General features: G+C 37.1%; 1 protein-coding gene across 7 annotated transcripts in view; it reads left to right on the top strand.

Moving 5' to 3' along the window:
• The window catches only part of HERC2 (HECT and RLD domain containing E3 ubiquitin protein ligase 2), a 115,342-nt gene that overhangs the window by 68,958 nt on the left and 18,794 nt on the right, over window positions 1-27,590 (top strand). For 5 of the 7 annotated variants that reach the window (XM_075093695.1, XM_075093675.1, XM_075093705.1 and 2 more), the window contains 28 exons: window positions 774-879; window positions 1,046-1,137; window positions 1,714-1,889; window positions 2,345-2,456; window positions 5,388-5,469; window positions 5,572-5,715; window positions 6,319-6,409; window positions 7,852-8,029; window positions 8,507-8,588; window positions 8,675-8,846; window positions 10,779-10,923; window positions 11,696-11,921; window positions 12,812-12,983; window positions 13,551-13,737; window positions 14,521-14,661; window positions 15,012-15,203; window positions 16,885-17,038; window positions 17,756-17,863; window positions 19,018-19,149; window positions 19,762-19,920; window positions 20,012-20,130; window positions 20,515-20,640; window positions 21,518-21,673; window positions 21,814-21,929; window positions 22,051-22,249; window positions 23,450-23,664; window positions 24,437-24,614; window positions 26,355-26,516. In XM_075093695.1, the coding sequence (XP_074949796.1) occupies window positions 774-879; window positions 1,046-1,137; window positions 1,714-1,889; window positions 2,345-2,456; window positions 5,388-5,469; window positions 5,572-5,715; window positions 6,319-6,409; window positions 7,852-8,029; window positions 8,507-8,588; window positions 8,675-8,846; window positions 10,779-10,923; window positions 11,696-11,921; window positions 12,812-12,983; window positions 13,551-13,737; window positions 14,521-14,661; window positions 15,012-15,203; window positions 16,885-17,038; window positions 17,756-17,863; window positions 19,018-19,149; window positions 19,762-19,920; window positions 20,012-20,130; window positions 20,515-20,640; window positions 21,518-21,673; window positions 21,814-21,929; window positions 22,051-22,249; window positions 23,450-23,664; window positions 24,437-24,614; window positions 26,355-26,516 (4,122 nt within the window). Of the gene's footprint in view, window positions 1-773; window positions 880-1,045; window positions 1,138-1,713; window positions 1,890-2,344; window positions 2,457-5,387; window positions 5,470-5,571; window positions 5,716-6,318; window positions 6,410-7,851; window positions 8,030-8,506; window positions 8,589-8,674; window positions 8,847-10,778; window positions 10,924-11,695; window positions 11,922-12,811; window positions 12,984-13,550; window positions 13,738-14,520; window positions 14,662-15,011; window positions 15,204-16,884; window positions 17,039-17,755; window positions 17,864-19,017; window positions 19,150-19,761; window positions 19,921-20,011; window positions 20,131-20,514; window positions 20,641-21,517; window positions 21,674-21,813; window positions 21,930-22,050; window positions 22,275-23,449; window positions 23,665-24,436; window positions 24,615-26,354; window positions 26,517-27,590 lie in introns of those variants that run through there. The other 2 variants (XR_012660674.1, XM_075093714.1) reach the window with 2 other exon arrangements.

The raw sequence follows: 27,590 nt of genomic DNA, 5'->3' as shown, positions 1-27,590 counted from the left end.
TTTGGCTGCCAGGGCACACAGTTGACTCATATTCAACTTGCCATCAACCCAAACACCCAGATCTCTCCACAGGGCTGCTCTCCAGCCTTGTGTCCCCCACTTTGTATGTATAAGCAGGATTACCCCACCCCAAGTGGAGTATCCAGCACTCTTTCTTAAATTTCATACGGTTGGTGATTGCACAGCTCTAGTCTATCCAGACCTCTCTGTGAGGCCTTTCTACCCTCGAGGGAGCCCACAGCTCCTCCTAGTTTAGTGTCTTTGGCAAACTTGCTTAATGTACACTTGACTCCTGCATCCAGATCATTTATAAGAACATATAAGCATTGTTGCTTAGTTTGTGGTTTTACCAGTTTTATTGGCTTGCAGCACTGCTCTATGGCCAACCTAGGCACCAGGATTTGCAGCTAGGCTTCTGTCCATTGTGTTTTGATGCTTGTTGCTGGCCATGCTGAGCATATCCCTAAGAACCCTTCTTAGGCTGTCTACAGACTGTAACCAGTCAGAGATTTACAATACATCCCATTTCTTGATCTCAGTGGTATTGGGCTTTCCCAGTCTTTTCACTCAAAAGCAACACCAATGAGATGAATAACTTGCTGCAGCTGTTTCTTTTGTATTTGGCTGTTGGACAGGTGAGAAGTTCACAAGGTCATTTTCCGTTCACAAATGTGTTTTGTGCTTTCTTCAAAAACAGCAAGGTTTATTATTGTTAACCTTATGGTGATCCTAACACTACTATCTGAAAATGGAATTATTTGTGTTTCCCCTAGCACTGGATTCGCTTGGAGATTTTTCCAGATGTTCTTGTTCACAGACTGAAGATGATAGTGGACCCTGCAGACAGCAGTTACATGCCTTCTTTAGTTGTAGTTTCAGGTATGTGCATGTTCTCTGAGAAGTCTGAGAAATACTTTTTGTACATTCAACAGTAGGTATTTATCTGGTTTCAGTTAACATAGTAATCTGTTTAGCATGCATAGTGCCTGTTTATGAAACAGCACCATATCTTAAAATGTTTTTCTTTCCATGTTTTGTTTTCTAGGGGGAAATTCCTTAAATAACCTGATAGAGCTAAAGACAATCAATATAAATCCTACAGACACCACAGTGCCTCTTCTAAGTGATTGTACAGAAGTAAGTGAAGTTTGTGTGAGAATTACTCTTGTATGCACCAGAAAAATATTTTGCTGCAAGAGATGGATGAAAAGCACTGTTGTGTTTATTAAAGCATGGTATTTTACTTTTTGTCTAAATTAGGACTATTGCTGGCAGTTTAGTAAAGGTAATTATCCTGATAAAATTTACCATAATCACAGTGTAACTCTATAATAGCCTTAGTAGTAAAGATACTTTAGGGTTTTTTATGTAAATCAATATACCTATGAACCAAGAAGACATGCCAGTAAACTTGGGGGATATTTTTTGGGGGTGATAAAGCTTAGTTTGGATAGTAGTTTTGATCATCTTTCAGTAACAGCAAGGAGGAATGCAGAATGAATATTCAGAAGACTGGAGGTAAAAGCATTCTCAAATTGATGAGGCCACGTACTTATCTTGAAGTTTGAATTATGTAGGGCTGAAAAGCCAAATATTCAATGTTACAGATTTATTCTCTTAAGTGACAAAGTCAAGAAAAATTTCTAATTCTTTTGTATGTTTTATGAAGTTATGTAAGACCCGAAAGACAGCAATTTAGTTTTTTCTTCTTAGTACCACAGGTATATTGAGATTGCAATCAAGCAGTGCAGAAGCTCTGGAATTGATTGCAAAATACATGGCCTCAGCATACTGGGACGTATACGTGCAGAGGATGAAGATTTGGCTGCAGTCCCTTTCCTTGCTTCTGATAACGAGGAAGAGGATGACGATAAAGCTAACACTGGGAGGTAGGTAACTGCAGGGGCAGTGGGTGATCGTTAATGAACCTTAGTGCCTATATATTCCAATCAGGAGATTATTGTAAGAAGAGCAACCTAACTAGGTTGAATGGCAGTAACAAGAAATCGGTATCTTAGTTTGTCAGAATTGTAAGTAGGTTGTTTGTTGATAAATAACTTCTTTAAGATTATCACACTGGTAAGGTGGTAACATTTCGTACAACTCCTCTGTGTCTGCAGTATACTTGGAGTTGAAAACCTAGCTAAAAACCTGATATGTATATTTACCACTGCTCAGCAAAATATTCTGGGCTTTTTTTTTTTAATATGTTGTAGCCACCAGTTAACTGTGATGGTGTAGTTTGAGTACTGCCACTGTTCCAACTGCAAAATCAGTAAATACAGTAAAAAGGTGCCTATGCTATAGCAAATTGACTTTTTTTTTTTTTTCTCAATATGTTCAGTCTTGTTAGAAAGAAGGCAGCTGGGCTCGAATCTGCAGCTACAATAAGAACCAAAGTTTTTGTCTGGGGACTGAATGACAAAGACCAGCTAGGAGGGCTAAAAGGTTCCAAGGTATGTTTGTTGTTTTCATACTTGAGTACAAAACACACAAAAGTAAAATGTACAAGTCTCACACAACTCAAAATTAATTCAAATTTGATCAGAATTTTAAAGTTTATTACCAAAAGCTACGAAGAATAGGTTTTAATGGCTTTTTACTGTTAAGATATGTAGATATCTGCTGGGTGGAGAATTGGAGAAAATTTGCCTTTTGGTTGTTACTCTGAAGTCCAGTTTGATTTTTAGCAGCCACTTAATCATTTGTTTTAGATGATGGAGTTGTAAAAATGTATAGCACTCTATACGTATTCTGTTCCTTTTGAGTTTGTGTGCATGAAATGAAGGTATTGGTGAACTTGCTATGTATTACTTGTACCTGCAGCTGGTACAGTAATCAGAAAAAAGACATCTGCTGGAAGAACAGTACAGCAGCTCGCATGTCATCCACCAAGTTCCTGGAATGCATAGAGGACTGCTTCTTCATACAAATGTCAGATGTGCCAACCAGGAATGAGGCCCTGCAGGACTTGCTATTCACAAACTGAAAAACCTGCTTTGTAATATCTCGGTTAGTGATAGCCTTGGCTGCAGTGATCATAATATTGTGGAGTTCAGGATCCTGCTGAGTGTGCTGAAGGTCAGTTCTAAGACAAGGATTCTGGATTTTAGAAGAGCAAACTTCAGCTCACTCAGGGCTCAGTTGGGAGGCATCCTGTGGGACGCCTCCAGGGAAGATAAAGGAGCTAGTGAGTGCTGGGAGTTCTTCAAGAACCCTCTATTGGAAGCACAAAACCAGATTATCCCCTATAAACGAAAGGGAAGTAAGCGGAGCAAGAGGCCCCTTTGATTCAACCATGAACTCCTGAGTCTGCTCAAATGCAAAAGGGAATCATACCAGAGATGGAGAAGTGGAGGATTATCTGTCAAGAGCTACAAGGGCATTGCGAGAGCATGCAGAGATGCAGTTAGAAAAGCAAAAGCCCAGCTTGAATTGAAACTGGCCATAGATGTCAAAAATAACAGGAAAGGTTTCTTCAGGTAGGTCAATGACAAGCAGAAACAGAAGGAAAACATAGTCCCACTGTTAATCAGAATAGGATAGCCAGTCACCAATGATGCTGAAAAGGCAGAGGTCCTCAACACTTTCTTCACCTGTCTTTACCAGCACTGTTGGGTCCCAGGCTTTGGGAACGAAATTCCTGACTGATCTGAACATAGACCCACCATCAGTGAAGGAAGAGTTAGTGCATGAATTGTTACAGGAGCTTGACTCCTACAAATCGATGGGCCCTGACGACATTCACCCGAGGGTGTTGAGGGAGTTGGCTGACATCATTGCAGGGCCGCTCTCCATAATCTTCGAGAAGTCATGGAGAATGGGGATGTCCCAGAGGACTGGAGGAAGGCAAATGTTACCCCTATCTACAAGAAGGGCTCGAGGGAGGATCCGGGTAACTATAGGCCCATCAGCCTTACCTCAATCCCTGGGAAAGTTATGGAGTGAATGCTTCTGGGGGCCGTCACAAGTCAAATGAAGCACGTGATTGGGAAAAGCCAACATGGCTTCACTAAGGGCAGATTGTGCTTGACAAACCTGGTGACCTTCTACGACGAAGTGACTTGCCTGGTTGACATGGGGCAGGTGGTGGACATTGTCTACCTGGCCTTCTCCAAGGCCTTTGATGTGGTCCCCCATGGCCTCCTCCTGGAGAAATTAATGCATTATGGCCTAGACAAGTGGTCTTGTGCATTGGGTGGGGAACTGGCTGACGGGCTGCACCCAAAGGGTGGTGGTAAATAGCTCTTTCTCAAAGTGGCAGCCTGTCACTAGTGGAGTCTCCCAGGGATTGATATTGGGCCCAATGTTATTTAACACCTTTATAAGTGATCTGGATACCGGCATCAAGTGTAGCCTGATGAAGTTTGCTGACTTCAAGTTGACCCAAGTTGAGTGGGGAAGTAGACACTCCAGAAGGGAGAGCTGCTCTGCAGGGAGATCTGGATAGGCTGGAGGAGTGGGCCAGCAAGAACCTTATGAAGTTCAACAAGGAGAATTGTAAGGTCATGCACCTGGGGAAACATAATCTGGGAGTGCAGCACAGACTGGGATCCACCTGGCTGGAGAGCAGCTCTGTGGAAAGGGACCTGGGGGTCCTGGTGGGCAGGAAGCTCAACATGAGTGAACAGTGTGCTGCTGCGGCCAAAGAGGCCAATAAGGTGCCGGTTGCATCAAAAAGGGCATCACCAGCAGAGATAAAGAAGTCATCACCCTGCTCTACGCAGCGCTTGTCAGGCCACACCTGGAGTACTGTGTGCAGTTCTGGTCCCTGCTGTACAAAAAGAATGTGGACAGGCTGGAAGGGGTCCAGAGAAGGGCCACCAAGATGATCAAAGGACGGGGAAGCCTGCCATGACTTTGCAGCAATGAAGAAAATAGGTTACCTAGTCTCTTTTGTCTCCTCACTACCCCTCCTGAGTTGATCTCTAATCCAGACTGCTAAAGCATTTGCTACTGAAAAACTCAGTTATGGTTTTGTGTTCCCATATGCTGATATGAAGTGTGTTGGTTAACACTTTTAACCAGGTTTATTTTGCTGTTGTGGCTTTCTTCAAAACTGAGTTTCATTTTCCCAAGAAAACTTTACTAAGAGGAAAATCCTTGTTTATACCACATTCCATTTTTTTTTCTCAGGTTTTGTATTTATCATGGTCAGCTTTTCAGTTTATATTAAATGCTTTTTCTTGTTTTCTGTCTTTTGCCTGGTCTATATTAACTGGTACGTGTGAAGTGTCTGAATGATATGGGGAGTTTAATATATTTAAAAAAAGCAAAACAAAAGAAATCTGTTAGATTAACTGGTTTATCACTTCAGATAGCTCTTCTTTTTAAAGTACAGAAATTTAAAGTGTATTGTAATGATCTTTATTTCCTGTCTGTTCCAGATAAAGGTCCCTTCCTTTTCTGAAACCCTCTCTGCCTTGAATGTTGTACAAGTAGCTGGAGGATCCAAGAGCCTTTTTGCAGGTAATATTAGGTTTAAAATAAATGTGCTTATTTAAGGGCAGAAACACATTTCCAGTGGTGAAACATTAATGGTGTTTCAAACATTTTTTTTCTTCATTTTAGTGACCGTAGAAGGTAAAGTGTATGCCTGTGGAGAAGCCACAAATGGAAGGCTGGGTTTAGGAATATCTAGTGGAACTGTGCCTATTCCCCGCCAGATTACAGCTCTCAGTAACTATGTCGTAAAGAAGGTGGCTGTTCACTCAGGTACTGACTATTGCTATTCTTATATACATAAACATATTAAGTCTGAAAATAATTGCTTTGCACTTTTCTTGGGTGGTGTGGTGCCCCAGCATATCTGATATTTAAAAAATTTTTAAAAATAAATACAGATTATTCTCTGATGTGTAAAATGTCAGGTTAAATCTCACGGTTCTGTTATTAAAATCTATGAATTTAGACCATACACAGTTTCTTACTTGCTGGAAGTTCACTTTGGTAACTTCTGAATAGTTTTTCAGTCTGATCCAAAGAAAGTGTTTTCATTTTTTAATATTGCTAAGTGGTGGGTTTGGTTTTGTTTTTTCTTGTAGCACTGAAAATAGCAAATTCGAGTTATTTCTTTTTTTTAATGTGCCAGGAAACCTACTCTTGCAAAAGTTCGTGTCTTAAACAAGATAACTTTATGTTACGTTACGTGACTTTCAATCACACAGAAACTCTGAAGAAAATAAGTAATGTGTATTGGGTTGAAGGGCTCATACAGTTGCATTGTAGAATTACAGCAGGGTCAAACTTCTGAAATTTTTGCTAGACCTGCTGCCTGCTTGAAAGCTTGAAAATGTAAATTTATGTTTGCACTTTTAGGTGGCCGGCATGCTATGGCATTAACTGTTGATGGAAAGATATTTTCATGGGGTGAAGGAGATGATGGAAAACTTGGTCACTTCAGTCGAATGTAAGGGTACCAAATTTGTGTGTATTTCAGTAAGAGAACATTTGTGTTGCATGTTATAACACAGCTGATCACTGCTATTGGTAGTGACAGGATTTTTTTATGCCACACGAATAAAAAATTGTGTTGTGAAAAGTTTTTTTTTTTCAGCAGTGTATGTCAGTTTATGGTCCAGCATTTGTAGCAGTCTTCAGTCATTTAAAAAGCAGGCATTCAATTAATTGGAAACAGTGGATAAAGTCTTTAGTGTTTTTGAATGTCACTGGTGAAATGGCACACTTGTGGACATAGAGTTTTTGGTTACTTCTATAAGGTAAGATTTACAGAGGTGCCTTAAGGTGTAAAACCATCGCAAGTTTACATTCCTGAGCTGTAACAGTTTGTAATGTAAACCTGGCAGTGTATTTTGTAGCCCTTTTCTTTAGACTTCTGTTCACAGACTTGTTACCTAGAACTAAATTTCTTACTTTTCAGTAATACAAAGTTTAATCCTCCACAGGACAGCTTTGAGGAAAATTTGAATTGTCTCAGGTATTTTCTTTGTATGCACCACAGAACAATATTTTGAAAGAAAAACCTGGTAAACGTAGCCCATGGAGTAATCTTTGTTTGTCATTCTGATATATTTTGGAGACCTCAGAATACATTAAAGATCACAGAAACCTGAGATAGTTAGTGTATGACAACAAATAAGTGTTCATAGGGGTATGTGTGTCAGATCAATGAAAAGGGAATACCAGATTAGAGTGGTATTGTTTATTGTTTCGTTGCCTCATGTTTTCTGTAACTTTATCATAAGTGAGACTTAGAACTCTTGGACATTTCATGGGAGCAAATTTTCCAGAGGCCATACATAATTTTATAAAACCTACATGGTGGCTCCGATATACAGTCAATATTAGCAACCCTTGAGTTGAAACTTTTCCCTGAATTTAGAGACTATTCTAACCATATGAATAGTAAAAGTTCCCAGTGCTCTCATAGAAGCCTAACAGTAAATTCCATTTCAAATTTCTCTCTCATAAGAGCAAAGTTGGGTTGGGAGTGTCATCTTTTATCTTACCATTTGGCTCTGTGTCCCTGTGGACAAATAATTATTTCTAACAAGTCGCTCAACTTTGGGCAGTGACAGGATATCAGCTTTCATTCTACATTATATGCTTTTTAATTGATCCCTCACTTTGGTATTTTGGCTTTGTCACCTAAGTTTTGCAGTGTATACATAAAATATTTCTTTAAATAAACTTTGAGGTACATTAGTAGCACCATAAATCTGAAGTTTATAGTATTTTAAAGAGTACATGTTGGAATCATAACATTGCATCCTATTTTATCTTTAGGTTACTGTTAATTATTACACAAAATTTTTTGGATTATGAAGGTTGGAGTATATTGTGTGACTCTTTCATAATTAATGCAGTTAATTCTTTACTCATTTTTTCTAGGAATTGTGATAAACCCAGATTGATAGAAGCATTGAAAACCAAACGCATCCGTGATATTGCTTGTGGCAGTTCCCACAGTGCTGCCATTACCTCTAGTGGTGAACTGTATACATGGGGTCTTGGAGAATATGGAAGGCTGGGACATGGAGATAATACCACACAGCTGAAGCCTAAGATGGTAAAATAACTGTTTCTTGTCTCTGATGAAATGTGAATGTGTGTGTTTAATGAATGATAAAGCTGAAGTAAAGCCAAAACCCATAAAATCAGTATGAAGACATCATTTTGGAGTGATCTAAATTAGTATTTTGTACATATACCTCTAACAAAAGGCAGGCTATTTCAGAAAGACCGAAAAGATCCCATCTCCTTTTTTTTTTTTTTTTTTTTTTTTTTCCCCCTTGGGGAGTGATGCTGAATGGCTAGTGCTGTTTTGAACATTCATGTCCTGCATCTACTTTGCTCAATGACAGTAGTAGCTTCCAGCTATGCATCAATGTTGGATCCTGAGTGAGCAAGGCTTGGTAGTCCTTGGCTAAATGGCATGCTCAGGCTGGGCACAATGAACAAGATTGTTCATAAGAGCTTGAAAATGTCTGTAAGGTTTTACACATAATTTCTTTGAAACGTCTTGCTTACTTTTTCTATTATGTAGGTTAAAGTGCTCCTGGGCCATAGAGTCATTCAGGTTGCTTGTGGAAGCAGAGATGCTCAGACACTTGCTTTGACAGATGAAGGTAGGAATATCTTGTTCCAGAAACTTTCTAGCACGTGGGAATACTGTGATCATTGTTTGACCTGCAGTTTGTCTGGTGTTTGTTAGGTTTGGTGTTTTCTTGGGGTGATGGTGATTTTGGAAAACTGGGCCGAGGAGGAAGTGAAGGATGCAACATTCCTCAGAACATTGAAAGACTGAACAGCCAAGGCGTTTGTCAGATTGAGTGTGGTGCACAGTTCTCATTGGCACTGACCAAGTCAGGAGTGGTATGGACATGGTATGTTACATTTGCCAGAAACTACTAACAAGACAGTTGCCAAGTATGTGTTGTATTTATTGCTGTTTGACCGTCTTAACTCCATCTGTGCCTTACTTGTGTGCTTTGTCTTTTAAATTTGTATCTCTTAGAGACAAGCTGTGATCTGTTCAATTACTCTGACACTGTCTTGTAGGATGTTCAGTTACGTTTTGTACTCTGTTAGGATGCTTACTGAACTAGTAACACCTAGGACGGGGAAGATCTTTCCCTCTCTTGGGAGCAATGGAGTGTGTAAAGGAATGTTAATTCAAGACTTTGGAGTGGGACAAAGAGAACCTAAGAACCGTAGTTCAGAGTATGTAGCCTACAGCTAAAGCAGAGACAGAGAGAGTAAGGGTGTAGTAGAGTAAGGAAGTAAGCTAAAGTTCAGAGGAGATGGGAAGAACTTACTTGGAAACACAGCACCTCTGCAGAGCTCACTGCTGGTCAGAAGTCCAGAGTTGTCAGTAACAAAGCCTCAAAGCAAGAACTGGTATGAGACGATCACTGAGGGTCATTCCTTTTTATTTTTTGTGTTCATCTGCTCACTTCTGCTTCGTTTTGAACATAAAACTGGCTTTTTGAGTTTATAAACCTTTCTGTAAAATTTGAGAGCTTACTGTATGGCAGATCAACTTCAGAGCTCTAACAAGATCAAGGTCTTACCATCGTTGTGTAAATAAAACTATGACCTGTTTGATGTATATCAAAGCTAAAAAGACTTAAAATGGTCATTTTTGTTTTATTACTTGTCAGCAATTCATGAATGATATGAAGAGAAATCAACAAAACTTCTGTTTTTATAAGTTACCTCTATTTTTAAAAGGTAGAAGAGCTTTTAGCAGAAATGATGTTTCTCAGAGCAGCCACTGGAAACTACTTGTCCCACTTCCTCCCCTCTTTTAAATTTTTTTTTTTTGTAGTGACGGAAGGAGTAAGAGGGAAGGGAATTTGTCAGTCTTTAAGAACTCTGCAAAATTCTTGTCCGTTCCTTCCTTCAGCCAGTTTGTCTTAACACTGTTACGTCTAGTCATAAAACGTACAGCTATTCCGTGGCATTGCAGGACTACAAGGAGATTTTTTGGATCCGCTTCAGCTGTGCGTGTCTGCATTTTAGGATGGCTGAGTTGCTTCTAAACTTTCATTCTTATCTTCTTGAATTTGTACTGATTTGAGGGAAAAATCACAACTTCTGTTTTATAACTTTAGGTAGACAATAGTACTATGTATCACATTAGCCTCCAGCTTAACATAACCTTTCCTGAGAAAAATTGGTGTTGGTGGTGATGAGCCTATGGTTACTAAAAACACAGTGGAAGAAATCTGTTTTGCTTTTTTTTTATTCTTTATTGACATTCTTAGAGGCATTTTAAGGTGTTTACATTATTATTGCATATTGTTATTTTTAGTACAGTTTGTATATAACAGTTTAGAAGAATTTAAATTATGGAGGCTTGAGGCTTGCAACAGAGTAAAAAAACTGAGTTCTGAAAACATGTTAGTTCCTGTATGTTTTTTCATGCAAGTATACTTGTCAAAGGGTCTATTATTGTTAGGCTTATCCTCAATAATATGAATCTGTCCAAGTCTATTGAAACACATCAGTTTTGGAGGTTTTAATAATTTCAATGTTTCTGCAACAGAGGAAATTCAATGGAATCAGTTGTACTACATTAAAAAAAAAGTTACAAATGATACCTGTTCTATACTGAGGTGAAAAGTTATAGAGTCACAGAACTGCAGTTATCCTCAGTTTTAGGCCTTTGTAATTTAGATTTGAAGTATTTGCAGGTTGGTGCTTGTGTTTAATCCCAGTGTTAAATGAAGTATTTCGGTTCAGGAAGCGGCATTGACAGAGGAATGTGTAAACAATATAACTGTCTTGAATTTTACATTTACTATCTGTTGCAGGGGTAAGGGCGACTACTTCAGGCTAGGCCATGGCACAGATGTACATGTACGAAAGCCACAAGTTGTGGAAGGACTGAGGGGTAAAAAGATTGTGCACGTGGCTGTAGGCGCACTCCATTGTCTAGCTGTTACTGACACTGGGCAGGTACGCTGTGCATCATACTCCCTTCCCTTTTTTCCTTCATCCAGAAAGGAGTAAACTAAACTGTCGAGGAAGAAGAGTGTAATAGCAATGAAGCTGCTTAAATGGAATAAAAATTCCTAATTATATTGATTTGCTTTTTAAAGTCTTGAATAAATATAATCATGATTGTAATTTAAAATACATTTGCTTTCTTATTATTATTATTGGACTTTAAATGTTGTTGTCATAGTAGCTTTTGTAATATTTTCCTAGTTTATGTATTACCTGCATGATCAGTTTCCTGTTTCTCACTCTTGAAATGTAGAAGCAGTCATAGTATTCTGGACAGATTTTTCTGCTGTGATCCAGCATCATCATTATAGTATTGATTCAGACCCCCAGTGTAATAACTACGCAATTAATTCTTCTAACTTACTGTTCCTGTGGACATTGAATAATTTATGAATCAACTGATGTTTTATGAATTGGCAATAACTTGTGAATCTGATAAAGTGCTGCTTTGGTTTTTCTTTTCTTTTTTCTTTTAATGTACTATAATGCCCGCATTATTTAATGGGGTGAAAAAAAAAGTCGTGGCAGTACGTTCTCTGAAGTGTCTTAGATTAATAGTACAAATCACTAATACTCCTCTGTAGGAATTAAAAAAAAAAAAAAAAAAAAAAAAGAGAAAACAACCCACCAGAAAAAAAACAAACCCAAACCAAAAAACCCAAAAACAGTTAAATGAGGCAACCAGTGAAGCAAAGTAATCTGTGGAAATGTTCACCGGCAGGTTTATGCTTGGGGTGACAATGACCATGGGCAACAAGGCAATGGAACTACTACAGTCAATAGAAAGCCCACACTTGTCCAAGGCTTGGAAGGCCAGAAAATCACCCGGGTTGCTTGTGGGTCTTCTCACAGTGTAGCATGGACAACAGTGGATGTAGCTACACCATCTGTTCATGAACCAGTACTTTTCCAGACAGCGAGGGACCCTTTAGGTGCTTCTTATCTTGGTTGGTATTTATTGCCTTTTTTTTTTTTTTAAATGCTGGTGTAGAATTAGTTGTATGTGTTGTTTAATAGGTGATAGAAGAGTGCAAAAAGAAAACTGTCTTTTAAAAAAACACCACAAAAGAACAACAAAAACATACCTCTAAAAAAGCCCCAACAAAACCTCTTCCCGAAAGTGGAAGTTGTAAAGGACTTGTTCAGAAGTAGTGTTAGTTTGAACTTTTGTTGTTCTTCAGGAAATGAAAATGCAACATGCTTTATCAAATCTCCAAAGACTTTGTCTTTAATATGGCGTAGAGCTTTATGTAGGTAATAGATGGATGCTACTGTAACTTTGGTTGTCTTACACATTATCTCTTGCTGTAGTTCTTGATGCTACTTTTACCTTTTGTTTCTAAGATAGGTGACTTAAGAATTAGGGAGGCAAAACAGCAACGTTTTGTGTTCAATATAAAAGCACCAAATATTTTGCTAATTAAGCTTCTTCATGAGCAAAGCAATGTATTTAAAAAAGAGCAAGAACTACATATATATAATATTTGGTTAGTATTTTTAAGAGTACCTAATAAATATTCTTCCTATTTCTGTGTAAGTAAATTTCTGTGTAAGTAAAACTTGGTTTAGATGCTGATCACCAAAATATTTGTATCTGTAGTAACTTAATCTTCATGATTAAGTAACAAGATGGAACACTATTTTATGAAAGCACTTGCTGCAAAGCTTCAGTATTGACTTTAATATTGTACCTGTAGGCACTGCAGTTTAAGAATCTACTGTAGAGTTAGTTTTATAGTCATCTTCCTGACTTAATGAGACATTAGATAAATCAGTTCCAGTTATGTAGTACACCATTAAAAAATGCTTTCTTCCTCTGTTCTTCCCCTCATTCCAGGTGTTCCTTCAGATGCAGATTCTTCTGCTGCCAGTAACAAAATCATCGGGGCAAACAGTTCCAAGCCGAATCGCCCTTCCCTTGCTAAGATTCTCCTATCACTTGATGGGAATGTTGCCAAACAGCAGGCGTTATCTCATATACTGGTGGCATTACAAATCATGTATGCCAGGTAGGCATGCAAACATGCATCTTCTCCTCTTTTGCAGAGGAGAAGATGACATAACTTACTACCTGTTAGGTGTCTAGACTCAGGTATAAATTGTTTCACAAGTTTGGACTCGTCAGGATAGGCCTAAGCTTCATTTAAATATTCTTTTGATGTTAGCTTTATGCTGTTATGTTTTCTCTACAGAAGCTCCCAGTGCCTGGGGAAAAATTGTTTATTTAGGAATGCTCAAGTAAATAATGTAAAAGGAGTGTAAGTAAATCATGATAGATGATGTGGAGGAAGCAGTGGGGGCAGTATGGAAAGAACAATTAAGCTTTACAGTGCCCTTGTTGTTGGTAGAGAGCAGAATATTTGTGCTAAAATTTGTGAAGAGGAACTCATGTGAAATAGCTGCCTTAAAATGCAGCATTTAAGCATCAGGCCCCAAGGAGAATGGAAGTAAACTACTCTAAATCCCAGAGCTTGGAAACCTTTCCTTATTTTATTAAGACAAGCTAATACCATTTTTGCTAAGTTCAACAAGGGAGTATAATTAGAATTACATTAATCTGTCCTAAATGATTTCAGGGATGCAGTTGTTGGAGCATTGATGCCTGCAAGTATGATTGCACCCGTAGAATGTCCCTCTTCGTCGCCAGCCCCCCCATCAGATGCTACTTCCACAGGAAGCCCTGCAAATGGAGATGAATGTGTGCTTGTTGGAGATATAGAAGAGAGGTTGAGCCCAAACCCATGGCAGGACAGGAGAGGAGAGGTAAAGTGTGAAATGAATTTCTCCAACAGTGTTTAACAGTAAAGCAGAAAAATATTGTCCTATTTAGCTTGATTATAGCAGAGATTAAACAGTTCTTTCATGCTCTAATTTCAGGAGCAGGTCCTCTGTGTATGTCAGATCTGGAAAAACTAGAATTTTAGTGTGAAATCAGTTTTGAACTTTCAGCATGCACTGAGTAATTTAAATGCAATTGTGATGATTTCTAGTAGGATTTTAGAGTTAACATGAAAGTATTAACCATTTGACCAGGTATTAAATTCATTTCACAGAGTAATAATAAAAAAAAAAATAATAAAGACTAAGGGAAAATTTTACAATTATTTAATGAAACATAATTATAAACTAATGTCGACTAATGTAGATAGGAGGATCTGAATGGACTTCTACTCTGTTGATTCCCAACTGCTAACAGAAGGAGAAAAAAGAAAAGGCTTGCTACTGCAGAGATCTTTTCCTTTAACAAACTATTAATTTGACATGTGATGTTAGGTTTGTCTTCTACGTTGTAGATGGTTCTGCAGGCACTGATGTTTTATTGTATGTTTTTGTGGCAGCTGGCATTGAGGGGATGTTGGCTGGTTTGCTGTGCTAGGAGCGTAAAATAGAAGCTAAAAAATACAGGGAGCAAATCTGCTTGGTTTGAATTTATGGCTGTTTTTAAATTGCTGCTGTCTTTGAATGCAAGTCCTTTTAATAAATGACTCTTGAAGGTTTTACAGTATCTTGTTGCAGCTTTTATTAGTTATTATTTGTTTTGGCTAGGTCGTTTCTTCAGAAGATGCTGTGACACCGTCTGCTGTAACTCCATCAGCTGCTGCTGCCTCTTCCCGTCCTTTCATTCCAGTCACAGATGATCCTGGGGCTGCCAGTATCATTGCAGAAACCATGACAAAAACTAAAGAAGTAATGTTAATACCTTCCTTAAAACTCAAGTCCTTACCATGCTTTTATCAAGCAGTTTTGCCTTTTTTTTGTTCTTTATTTTATAAATGACTGCTTTTTTTTTCCTTTAATCTGTCCAAAGAGGGATATTTTTTTTTTGTCTGAAGTTAAAGGAGGTTAGTTTTAGGAAAGCTTTTTCACTTGAGAAGTGGGTTTAACAGTAGGTTAATTTGGGGGCCATATAATCCCAGATCTACGAATTGTGTTTTAAACTACTTTTAAACTTCTTCAGACTAGTTAACTTGTTTGGATTCAGTGAAATACTTCTTTCATCCTCACTGTCTAAATATTTCTGCAATTTTGTTTTGTAGGATGTAGAAAGTCAAAGTAAAGTATCTGGCCCAGAACCACAGTACTTGGATGAGTTTACTAGTCTCTTAGTACCAGATGACACGCGAGTCATGGTTGACCTGCTAAAGCTTGCTGTGTCCAACCGAGCAGGTGAAAAGGGAAGAGATGTTCTTTCAGCTGTGCTGTCTGGTATGGGCACAGCTTACCCACAGGTCAGGTTCTGCTTCTGTTGCATTTTAACTACGTCCTTCTTATTAGTAGTTTACTAGAATATTTTCTTGTATTTGAAGTGTAGTGCAACATACTGAGAAGTTTAATAAACATGAAACTTTGAATTGAGCTTAAATGCATGCGAACATTAATGATTATAATGGAAATATTGCATGAATATATGCATGTGCTAGAAATGTCAGTAATAGTCTATTTCCTCGATTTGTTATGCTGCAATTAGACATTAAAACAGAAGCTTAATGAACTGTATCTATGTATTGGACAAGTGGCTGTGGTTATTGGAATGAAGCTGAATTAAACCAAGCTCTATTTCCTGGATCTGTGGAATGTTAGTTTAAAAACTTTCATGTTGGTTTTGTTTTGCATCTGAGTTTATTTCTCAAATTGATGCAGTCACTATTGCTGTTAAGAATTACTATATTGTTAACAATATATTAAGATCTACATTTGATGCATTGAAGTTTCTAACTATTTACAAAGTATCCATGGGTGTGGGTTTTTTGGGACAACTGAAAAACAGAATTAGTCAGTGCTGTAATACTGGATACCAGCAGCTATATTAAAAAATGTTAGAAATCAGAAATTATTTATAGAATATCTGCTTACAATAATGAACTGAAGGTTGTTTAATGTTTCTCACAGCTTTACCCTTCAAGTATTTTCTTTTCTAATGAGTAACAATGCATTTCTTCTAAGATGCTCATATGATGTAGTTAATTTATGGCTTTGCACTGCTTAAAGAGTGGTTTGAAACACCAGAATTGATTTTGCAAAGCTGGTTTTTGTATTCTTTTATTAAACTTGGCTTCTCTAGCCAAAAAGATGAGTAATGACTTTCCTAAGGAGTGTGCATTGAATTGCAAGAAATTTTATTTATTTATTAATGGTATAAATGTCACAACAGCTTCATTTTTAACCAATGAAATCTTTTGGTATCTCTGTCTGAGTAAACTAGGATTGTGGGAGAACCTATCCTATTCCTGTAGAGGCAGTTAAGTGACATTTATCAAACTGCTGCTGTTCTCCCCCTCCAATATTATCAATGATCAGCTATGTCTACCCATGTTCTGGGTTTGAGATGCAGTTGTCACCCTCTTATCCCAATATAGTGCTATATATGCACTTACACATTAATTCTGTGTTTTTACTTCTTAATAGTGAGTAGCTGAACAACTTTGTGCTTGTGGGTGTTTTCTGTCATTTGTTTTTTTTGTGGTTTTTGTTGTTTGAGTTAGGTTGTTTTTAACCTTGATTCAGATTTTTTTATTTGAAAGTGCTCTTTAAAAATGAAGTACTACTGGAATTTTCTCTCTAAACAGTGTTTTGCAATATTACATACTGGTTTAATATTCATATCTTTCATTAATCTCTTTGGCCTATGCTTTACATTTTAGATTTTACAGTTTGTTATTTTTGTAAGGGAAAACAAGTACTTGTGTTGTCCTTTACTTACTGGAAACCTATGTTGTTTGGCTTTTATTTAGTTTTATGAGTTTTTCCAGCTTTAATGACACCAAAAAGAGTATTTTTGAATTAATATGATGGTTTATGAATCAGAATTCAGAAAAAATGTATTTAAATTTTGGAAGAATGGTAGTTGGCTTAGATTTCTTGGACTAATCAAACTTAGTTTTCATAAAGTGTGTATTTCTCTTTTCATAGGTTGCTGATATGTTGTTGGAGCTGTGTGTTACTGAACTAGAAGATGTAGCAACAGATTCACAAAGTGGTCGCCTCTCTTCGCAACCAGTTGTGGTAGAAAGCAGCCATCCCTATACTGATGATACATCTTCTAGTGGCACAGTTAAAATACCAGGTATAGAATTCTTAGAGGTACATTACTAAAATGCAGTTAATTTCAAGCCTGCATGCATAAAATTTTTCCTTAGCTTGCAAAAATGTGTATTGAACTTCTAAAGCCTTGTTATGTACCCTCTCGCTGTGATAAAGTATTTCTTAAAACACTTATATTCCGCTTGAACATCTCAATCCTGTGAAGAATGCATTTTTGGGTTCACTGACTGTGACTGCAGCTGTATTTCATTGCTCTTTTCTGTTCGGTTATGAAGCTGAGGAGGACTGAATCTTTTCCAGGGTCAGTAATTAAACACCTGTCGTCTAGTCTTGAGCATTAGGGAAATACTTTCTTGTTTTAACACTATCTTTTCTTTTAGTGCTTCCTTCAGTATGTTACCTAGTACTTATCAAAAGGTACAGGCAACAGAGAGCTATTTGCCTTAACTGTAAATGGACATTTTTGTTTCAGTTCTGTTGCAACTTCAGTTTGGAATATTCTGAATATAGTCTTTTGTCTGCTAGCCCCTACTCCTGTGAGCTTGCTATGATGTAAGCCTTTCAAAGAGAAGACATTACAGACAAACAATGTCATTAAACCAAAGGAAGTTATTTTTATTGATGATTGCTATGGCTTCCAAAGAACTGTGTTTGATTTCATGTGGATTTCTAAAATACTGCATTTGTTCGTGTTATTGATTGCTCTGTAGAAATGTGCAAACTCTTTGTTGCTGTTTAGGTGCTGAGGGACTGAGGGTAGAATTTGATCGCCAGTGTTCTACAGAGCGGCGTCATGATCCACTCACCATAATGGATGGTGTCAACAGAATTGTTTCCGTCCGATCAGGTTGAGAAGTAGTGCTTTTCAAAAAATGTCTTGTGTCATTTACTATTAAATGCTTAATGAGATGTACCACTGTTTGTGGCTGACTTACTGTGAGGGATATGCCAATAAAAAAACAAAGAGAAAAAACTATGTAAATTTATTATTCTGTTTTAAACTAAAAAGGTTTAGGCTCTAGACACGGACATGTGAGAATGATCTTGTATCTTTAAATATAGAAAATCTCTCAGGAGAGCATGTTGTTACGCTCTTTGTAAGAGCAGTTAGAGAGTAAAAAAAAAAAATAAAATCAGTGTTTACCACCTGTGACAACATGTGTGAATTTCTGTATAACCAAAGTATATTTTAACAAATTGGAACACCATTGGAAAAGGATACTTCTTTTGTTAGCTTTTTTCTTTTTCAAGTAATATAGAAATTTGAGCTTTCATACAGTCAAGACAAATGCTCTTCTGCTGTCGAACGCCCAAAATAATTAGCTAGTGTGTCTCTCTGTTTTCTACCCTGGCCTCTGTATGTGACACTACATGAAATCTTCACATCTTTTATCTGCTTCTCTTTGATTTAATTTTTAAGCACTATTAATTTGCAAGTAGATTTTAGAGGAATGTTTAATCTCATCAAATTTTACATTGATCCTACCCATACATTATACACAAGGGTCTTGATAGTTACTGCCTGTGCTTAACATTTCTGAGCAGTCACAATGTGGGCTTTTACTGTTGACCCATTTTCCCCCAGACTGTTACAGATGCAGATGTGTTTAATTATTGAGATATTTCTGATTGGATTCCTGGTTGGAAAAAGCTGTAAAGCTTTATTTAATGTAAATATTGTTATATATTTTTGTAATATTAAAAGATAATTTAAAAATAGAACAATGGATTTTAGTGAGACCTCATAACTGTCTTTTGAATGTGGCATTGAAAGTACTGGGTGTATCTGTTAGCAGTGCTATTCGAACTGTTCAAGACTTAAGTTTTGTTAGTGTAACGTCTTTACAGTTATGTTCATGTGCTTTACATAGCTTTTTTTTCTTGAATGCATTTATGTGATGTTTAAATATGTAACCATGGAGGGAAGTTGCTATTGATGAGTGGCTTGCATCTTGGCTCCAACAGTATAGATGAATGTGTTCCTATTACCTACCCTAACAGGTCGTGAGTGGTCAGATTGGTCTAGTGAATTGCGAATTCCAGGCGATGAACTAAAGTGGAAGTTCATCAGTGATAGCTCTGTGAATGGGTGGGGATGGCGATTCACTGTTTACCCTATCATGCCAGCTGCAGGTAAGGTATCATATATGACGTTTACAGAAGGGCAAGAGTAGATTTACTTGTCAGTTTTTTACAGTTGCATTTATTGCATGATATTTATGTGCCAAAGTTCAGTAGTTCATTTACATTTGTACTAAATGAAACTGAAATTTTTCAGTTGTAGGTGAAAATTGAAATGAAAAAACGTTTTCATTCATACTTACAAAACATTTTCAAGGAAGTCCTGAGAGGTGCAGTTGTACATAGAGAAAAGATAAAAATATTCTGTAATCACTTGAGTTTGCCTCTTCAACAGTGAAGAGAGGATACTTTTGAGGCACAATTCATCTGAAATTCTTGGAATTTTGGGGGGCTTGGTTTTTGGTGTGGTGTGCTGGTGTTGGTTTTTGGTGTGGTGTTATTTTTAAAGTACATTTGTTTTGGAATTGGGTGAATTATGTCATGAAATTACCTCTTCATTCAAATCCCTTCAAAGGGAGATGGAATGGGCCAGCTCTGCAAACTGGCACTCTAGACTACACTGTTTGGTCAGATAACTCCTGTCTATGTTCTGTTCTTATTTCAGTCGGAGAGCAAATCTTCCTCACCTTTTTCGTTGTTGTTTTTTCTTTTTCTTTCTTGCAGGCCCTAAAGACCTTCTCTCAGATCGTTGTATTCTTTCATGCCCCTCAATGGATTTGGTTACGTGTTTGTTGGATTTTCGCTTAAATTTTGCTTCCAACAGGAGTATAGTTCCTCGCTTGGCAGCTTCTCTTGCAGCTTGTGCTCAACTGAGTGCCTTAGGTAGGTACAGTCTTAAAATTAAGTCTATTTGTTTGACGTTAAAATGATCGTTTTAAGTAATTACGTTCTTTGTGTGCTTATGCTTCTGTAGCTGCTGGCCATAGAATGTGGGCCTTGCAGAGACTACGGAAACTGCTCACAACAGAGTTTGGCCAGTCTATTAACATCAACAGGATTCTAGGGGATAATGATGGAGAAACACGAGCTTTGGTAAGAAGGCAGCAATGCTCTCCTTTTACCATTTTTCACATTAAGATGTATGTGAAGCATTAAAATGCTAGCCCTGATGTACAACGTTTTTCTTGTTTATGGCAAAATAGGAAATGTGCAAATGAATAACGTTCTTGCACAGGTCTGCAAGTCTGTGAAAGTACTCCATTTTACAAAAAAATTACTAATTCCAATACTGTATAGATGTGGTTTTGGAATTGCCAAAAGTGATAGAAATACTTTTGTATTAGGAAATGGATAGAAATGATACTTCACATAGCTAACTGTAGTTTGGGAAGTTATTAAAGTTTTTTCACTGTCATCTAAATAATTTACTTTTTGTAATACAGTAAGACTAACTTTCTGGTTCTATGGTTTCTCTAGAGTTTCACAGGGAGTGCTTTAGCTGCTTTGGTTAAAGGTCTTCCAGAAGCTTTGCAGCGACAGTTTGACTATGAAGACCCCATTGTGAGAGGTGGCAAACAATTGCTCCACAGCCCTTTCTTTAAGGTAATGGGATACAATAGTAAAGAACTCATTACTATAGTTCTGGATTTTTATTTTTTTTTTTTTGTGACACCGTGACAAGCTCACCTAGTCCTATGTCAGAAACTACTTCTAAAAAGAGGAACAGGTAAGTCAGAAAAACATCTTGGAAGTTCAGTAGACTACACTTTTTGATAAGTGATTTCTGAGTTGTCCTAATAGGGGTGTTGTATATTTATTTATTTAAATACTCTGAAGGTTTTGTTTACATCTAGTTGGAACAAACAATAATATCTTAAGGCTATTCAGTTTTGGACCCTATACTTCAAAGTGAAAATAAACAAGCTGAGGAAGTCTGGAGAAGAGGAACACAAATAAAAGGCTGAAAGAGCGTCCTATGTAGTAAAAGTTAAACGAAGAGGGCTTATCTATCTTAAGGAAAACAAATTCTTAAAAATACTTGAAAATTTATACTGGGATGAAGTAATCAATTGTTCACAGTCTTCTTCAGTAACATTAATTTGAAATTGAGTTAAATTGAAAATTGATTTAATTGTAGGAAGGAGACTTAGTTTAGGAATGGAAAGTAAAAAGTTCGGCACATAGTATTTGATACAGAAAAGTTAATTAATCTAGGAGTGTTTTTTTTCACAGGGGGTTTGAAAGTTTCTGGATTGGAAGAGGAAATTTGGATACATAACCATGTGAGATAGTGTGGGTACACTTGATGCTGCCCCATCAATGAGGGTAATGAAGGTGACTCATAATGTCCCTTGCACTTTACATGTCTTTGAGGCTGTGTTCAGGCCCTGCTGGACTATAAGCTGTTCAACAACATCAAATGTGTATTCTTTATTACACATTTTTGATACCTCTCTAAAATCTTTTTGATTGTCTGTAGGTGCTTGTGGCTCTTGCTTGTGATCTGGAGTTGGACACTCTCCCTTGCTGTGCGGAGACACACAAATGGGCCTGGTTCAGGAGATACTGTATGGCATCCAGGGTGGCTGTGGCTCTTGATAAAAGGACACCATTACCTCGCCTTTTCCTTGATGAGGTACTGCAGGAACATTTTAAATGGTTCATGGAATGTATGAAAGTGTTTAATTTAAACAGATATACTGAGAATTTTATGCCAACTGTGATAGGAGTAACTGATAACTTGAATAACGTTGTTTAATCCGAACTATTTTACAGGTGGCAAAGAAAATCCGAGAATTAATGGCAGATAATGAAAATATGGATGTTCTTCATGAGTGCCATGATGTCTTTAAGAGAGAACAGGATGAGCAGCTTGTCCAGTGGATGAATAGGTTATTTCTTTCAACTGTCATTGGTTTGATCTTGTGATGCTTCATTGTTGTACAATGATAAACTGCATTTTTTTGTGACTTTTTAAAGCTCTTTTAAGACTTTGTTTTGCATTTTCTGCAGACGACCTGATGATTGGACACTTTCAGCTGGAGGCAGCGGAACTATTTATGGTTGGGGTCATAATCACAGAGGGCAACTTGGTGGGATTGAAGGGGCAAAAGTCAAAGTCCCAACTCCCTGTGAAGCTCTTGCTACCCTTAGACCAGTGCAGTTAATTGGTGGTGAACAAACTCTGTTTGCAGTGACTGCTGATGGGAAAGTAAGGATACAACAAATGATTGTTTGTAAGACTCCCTTGAAATATTTCATTGTCAGTCAGAATGGGCTTGGCTAAATTAAAATAATATCCATATCACAGATATTATTATTATTATTATTATTATTATTATTATTATTTATTATTAGTTTTGGTTTATTTCATTTGTTTAAAGAAACTGAACTATACCAACCCAGCCAGTGCAGTCTAGGGATTCAGCGTACTATAGCATTAAATGTGGAAGCAAGACACGTATTTTAGTTCTCAGTAAAAAACTCTGATCAGAATTTGGAAAACAAAATTGAATACGAGTAATGTGCCCACACTGTCCCATAAAACAGGACAGACAATAAAATGTGATGGTGATAATGTGTCTCTGACAGGTGAGAGGTGCAGTTGGAGTGTGAGGTTGTTCACAGTTGGCTAAATGCTTGTGAGTTAGATATTGCAGGACCTAATTTGCAGATGCTTAAATCCTGAGTGAAAAGGAGCACCATGCAGAGGTTTAGTGTAAGGTATAGGAGTAAAAACTAAGTTCACAAATTTGAAAAAAGTCTTGATTTTGATACATATAGCACCTTTGTGTTAAGGACATGATTGAGAATTTTAGCTAGAGTTTCATGTAGCAGTTGCATTCATCAGTGAGATACTGTAATGATTCCTCAGCAGTCAGTATGATCCTTGTCCCTTAGCCTTCTGTGAATCATTAACAGCTTAATGACGTTGCTTGACATCATTTTGTTGAGAGAAATTACTTTCAGATATACAAAAAGAGAGTGAAAAGTAGTTCTTAAAACTATATTTATGGGATGGAAGGGGAAGAAGCAACTGTGTTTCAGGTGTGTATATTCCACAGAAGAACGAAAAACTAGAATAGTGCTGCTTGAAAAAGACCTGCAGGTGATAGATGATTTTGCAGTGTTATCGCACGAAGCTACTGTTTCTTGATACTTTTACAAAATCAGCCTTAGGATTTAAAATTAAGTCCATTAACTCAGTGACAGATCATATTGACTTGAATGTAGCCATATTTTCACAATTTTTTTTGTGAAATATTTCAAAATAGAGGTATGTTAGAAACTGTTTTTTCAGGCTTTTCTTTAACTGTATTCTAGTATACATTCATTAAGAATTCTTTGCTACAGCTCTAGTGAATGTTCTTCAGGAGGCAAACAAAATTAAATTTTATTCTTCATTTTAAAGCTGTATGCCACTGGATATGGAGCAGGTGGTAGGCTTGGAACTGGAGGAACAGAGTCAGTTTCTACTCCAACTTTACTGGAATCCATTCAACATGTGTTTATAAAGAAAGTTGCAGTGAACTCAGGAGGAAAGCATTGTTTGGCATTGTCTTCTGAGGGAGAAGTTTATTCTTGGGGTGAAGCAGAAGATGGTAAACTTGGTCATGGAAACCGAAGGTAAGTAACACATTGAAATATTATTTTTAAAAGCTGTTAATAGATACTTATTACAGTCGCTGTGTATTTGAAGTGTTATATGAGTACTGCCTATGTGTAGAAGTCAGTGTTAAGCATTAATGTGGATATGTACATTTTTAAATTGGAGAACCACAAAATATTTTTCAGTTAAACAGTTACTCTGATTTTTGTAATTAGATATTGTATTCTAACATATCTGTGGATGCTAAAGCCCAGTGGCTTTCCTTTGGGATCTGTCTTGTTAGGTATGTGGAACTTCAAGGATCTTTAGGGAGCAAAACTGCCATTCTGCTTCTGATCTTCACATACATTGTTGCCTACGTTAAAGGACAAGTTCTATTGTGTTAGAGATAACAATGTTCTGATCCAATGAGAAAAGAGAGTGTTGAAGTCCATGGGGGCAACAGTACATTTTATTCTAGAAATTCTAATAATGTATCTTAAATGGGACTGATTTTCCAGGGTAAATGCTTAGCTTTGACTCGATTTTAATGGAAGTGGTTTTGTAGTTTCAGCTTACCTGTAATGCTGTAGTATAATGTATAGTAAAATAATTCTAGCTTTTATAGGCCTCTCAAAATATTTCTGGATGACTAATTAAACATAAATCATTAGGATATTAAACTGGAACAAAAGCAAATACACCCTTATTTAAGGTGTCCTCATACTCATTTTAAAAACATCTCTCCATACATTGGTGAAAGTGAACGGACTGTTCTAAAAGTTTTGTCGACACATATTTTCATTTCAGTCCTTGTGATCGTCCTCGTGTAATTGAATCTCTGAGAGGTATAGAAGTGGTTGACATTGCTGCTGGGGGAGCGCACAGCGCATGTATTACAGCTGCAGGAGACCTTTTTACATGGGGAAAGGGGAGATATGGACGGCTTGGGCATGGAGATAGTGAGGATCAACTAAAACCTAAACTGGTAAGACACCTTTGGAGTTCTATACAATCTTAGTCCAGTTCTTACCTTCTGATTTGTAACTTTTTTGCATTTTTGCATGTAAAGAATGAAAGGGCAAAATGGTGGCATGTATTTGTAAGAAATGAACAATTGCTTTAGAAAGCAGGAATGGGTTGGAAGAATAAAATGGAAGTGGGACTGCAAAACTTTGCTAGAGGTGGCTAAACAGCTTAAAAGGAATTTGTTTTAGGGAAGACTTAAAGAACACCCCAAATCAAACAACCCACCTGCCTAGCAAGTAAATTCCCCCCCTTCACACCAGTAGTTTGCACTGAAAGTAACAAGCAAGCTTCTTGGCTACTGGGTCCCCTCATTGTTTACTTCCTGGAAAATAGACAAGTGATTACAGTGGTAGCCACTTAGTCACTTGCAAATGGCTTTTTTTTTTCCCTGACGTAATGATTATACTCTTAATTCTCATGATTGAATACTGAAATGTTACTGAAGTATATACTAAGTTAATAAGAATTTAACCTAAGTAATTATGAAGTATTTAATTGCAATTTGCTAAAGAAATTTGAGTTAAGCAATTACTTGATGAAGCAGATAGTTGTTTCCATTAGATTCTTAAGTGGTAAATCAGAGAACTTGGACAGAATGGGATGTAGGAAGAATGACTATACTGATTAGCTGACAAGTTGTAATTCAGACTGTCATACTCCTGTGAACTAGACTGTAAGAGCTTTGAGTTAGAATAGTGGTATTAAGAAAACAGCCCTGCCTTTGAAATGAGAGTACATTCTGCTACCTGTGTTCTCTTGCTGAAAATGCAGCAAAGGATAAGACTACGTTAGCTGAATCAAACTGAGCGTTAGTTATTTTTATTCATAGCTATGTGTATATATTTCTGTTCAAATGAACATTAACTTTTTTGCAGTGCTTGCATTTGTGGGACGAAGTATCATACATTTGTAGTCTGCTTTGGGACCTTATAACCTGGATACAGATGTTCTCATGCCCCTGCCCCAACCCCTTCCCACCCCCACCCAAAAAGGTGTACACACCATTTATATATATCTTTATATATCTTTCCCCCCCTCCATGGTCTTGGTTAGTATGAAAATAGATAACCTGTAGATGAGTTGAAATATCAAGTTCCATGCTGCTTTGGATGATGGATTGTACCACCTATAATCTGTTTCAGGTAGGGGTGAGGATGGGGGTGGATGTGATACATGTGGGTCACTGTTCTTTGTGAATCCGAATCCCATACTTCATCACTAGATGGCAGCATTTCAAAAGATATTGATTAAAATCAGATTTTGATGCAAGTGCTAGAAAATTGTAAACTAGTAAAAGAGTATTTGAAAATAAGATTTTTTTTATTTCGTACCGTATACAATACTCACCCAGACAGCCTGAAATTACTTCAACATAATATAGTTTTTGATAACCTTTGGTGTTTTGTATGAGCTGTTTTCCTTGACTTTCTGGGTCAAAAAGATTTAACTAGATCACCAATTAAAAAGAATAATCAATATTAATAATATTAATATATAATTTATATGTTAAAATGCATAGTTTTCATTTTGCTGATTTGAAAAGAGCAAAGCCCTTTGAGTTGCCCTTATTTGCTTGTTCCTGTGGTGTTTCAGGTTTGTAGTTCCAGTGAAGCACCTTTCCAAGTTGCATTTGTTCTCTTTGCTGAAACTAAATGACTGAGTCTTCTATTGTGAACAAAAATGGATGATTTCTTTACAGGTGGAAGCTCTCCAGGGCTACCGTGTGATTGACATAGCCTGTGGCAGTGGAGATGCACAGACGTTGTGCCTGACTGATGATGATACAGTCTGGTCCTGGGGTGATGGAGATTATGGAAAACTTGGGAGAGGAGGCAGTGATGGCTGTAAAATACCGATGAAGGTATTTGAATGTAATTTTTTCATTGTTTTAGAAACCATATTGTTGATGGAGAAAGCTGAAGACAGATTTGCCAGTACATGCAAACTTCCACCTATCTTGGGACATCAGGATTCTTCTGATTGTTAAGAAGGAATTGTATAGGCTACAATGGCAAGTCTTTAAATCTTGTGCTGACTGTTAAAGTTGCACTTGAAGGTTTTTTCTTTGGAGAACGTTGCTGGTTCCTCATTTTAATTTTGGTGCCTGTCAAAATGTTAGATTTGCCAAGAAATCTTCATATTTCCTTGTGTTAATAAATTGTCATAATATTGCTGAAGTCATAACTTCATTCCAGAAAAAGGTATTAATTGATTAAAAAGTAATCTTACTTTATATTAAACCTTTCATGAGAATGAATGATTGACTTGTAATTTCTTCATACATTACAAATGAAATACATGTAGCCTTCTAATTTGAATCCTAACACTTGTTATGAAGATGAACTGTGTTTAAGAAATGTACGTGAGTGTCACTGTGTATACCTACGCACAGTGGATTTTAGATTCTCGGTCCAGAATCACACTTTATTACCTGGATACCAGTGTACCCATTCTGTTTGCAAATGGACAAAGTCTACCAGCCTGTCCTAAATAACAGGTTTCTACTGCATGATGTAACACAATATGAAAATAGCTTGTTTGTGTTCATCAATCGTCAGTCCCATAGGATTGATGGTAAAGTGGTATAAGGACGTACACAGGATAAATAGGAAGAGTGCACTGGAGGTTTAAATATTTTTACGACGTCAGCAGAATCACATCCATGTCATATGAGCTAGGGATGATTAATGCTGAGTATTAGGAGGCAGAGCCTCACCGTTTCTACTAAGGGGCAATTGCTGAGTAGCTATTGGCAAAACATCCTGGAGATGATCTTCAACAGTTTGCCAAACATTAAAAAGAGGCTCATATTTAAGTAGTAAATGGTAGAAAGATGAAAGGAGTAGAATTCTGGGAAATGGTCTTACATACACATTTTAATTTATAAATATACATATAGACACTTACACACTTGTACATTGTATTTTACTTAAGA

Source organism: Phalacrocorax aristotelis, chromosome 1, assembly GCF_949628215.1.
Source record: "Phalacrocorax aristotelis chromosome 1, bGulAri2.1, whole genome shotgun sequence".
Lineage (NCBI taxonomy): Eukaryota > Metazoa > Chordata > Aves > Suliformes > Phalacrocoracidae > Phalacrocorax > Phalacrocorax aristotelis.
Note: the sequence above shows the minus strand (reverse complement) of the source record. Positions and strands in the feature narration are given on the sequence as shown.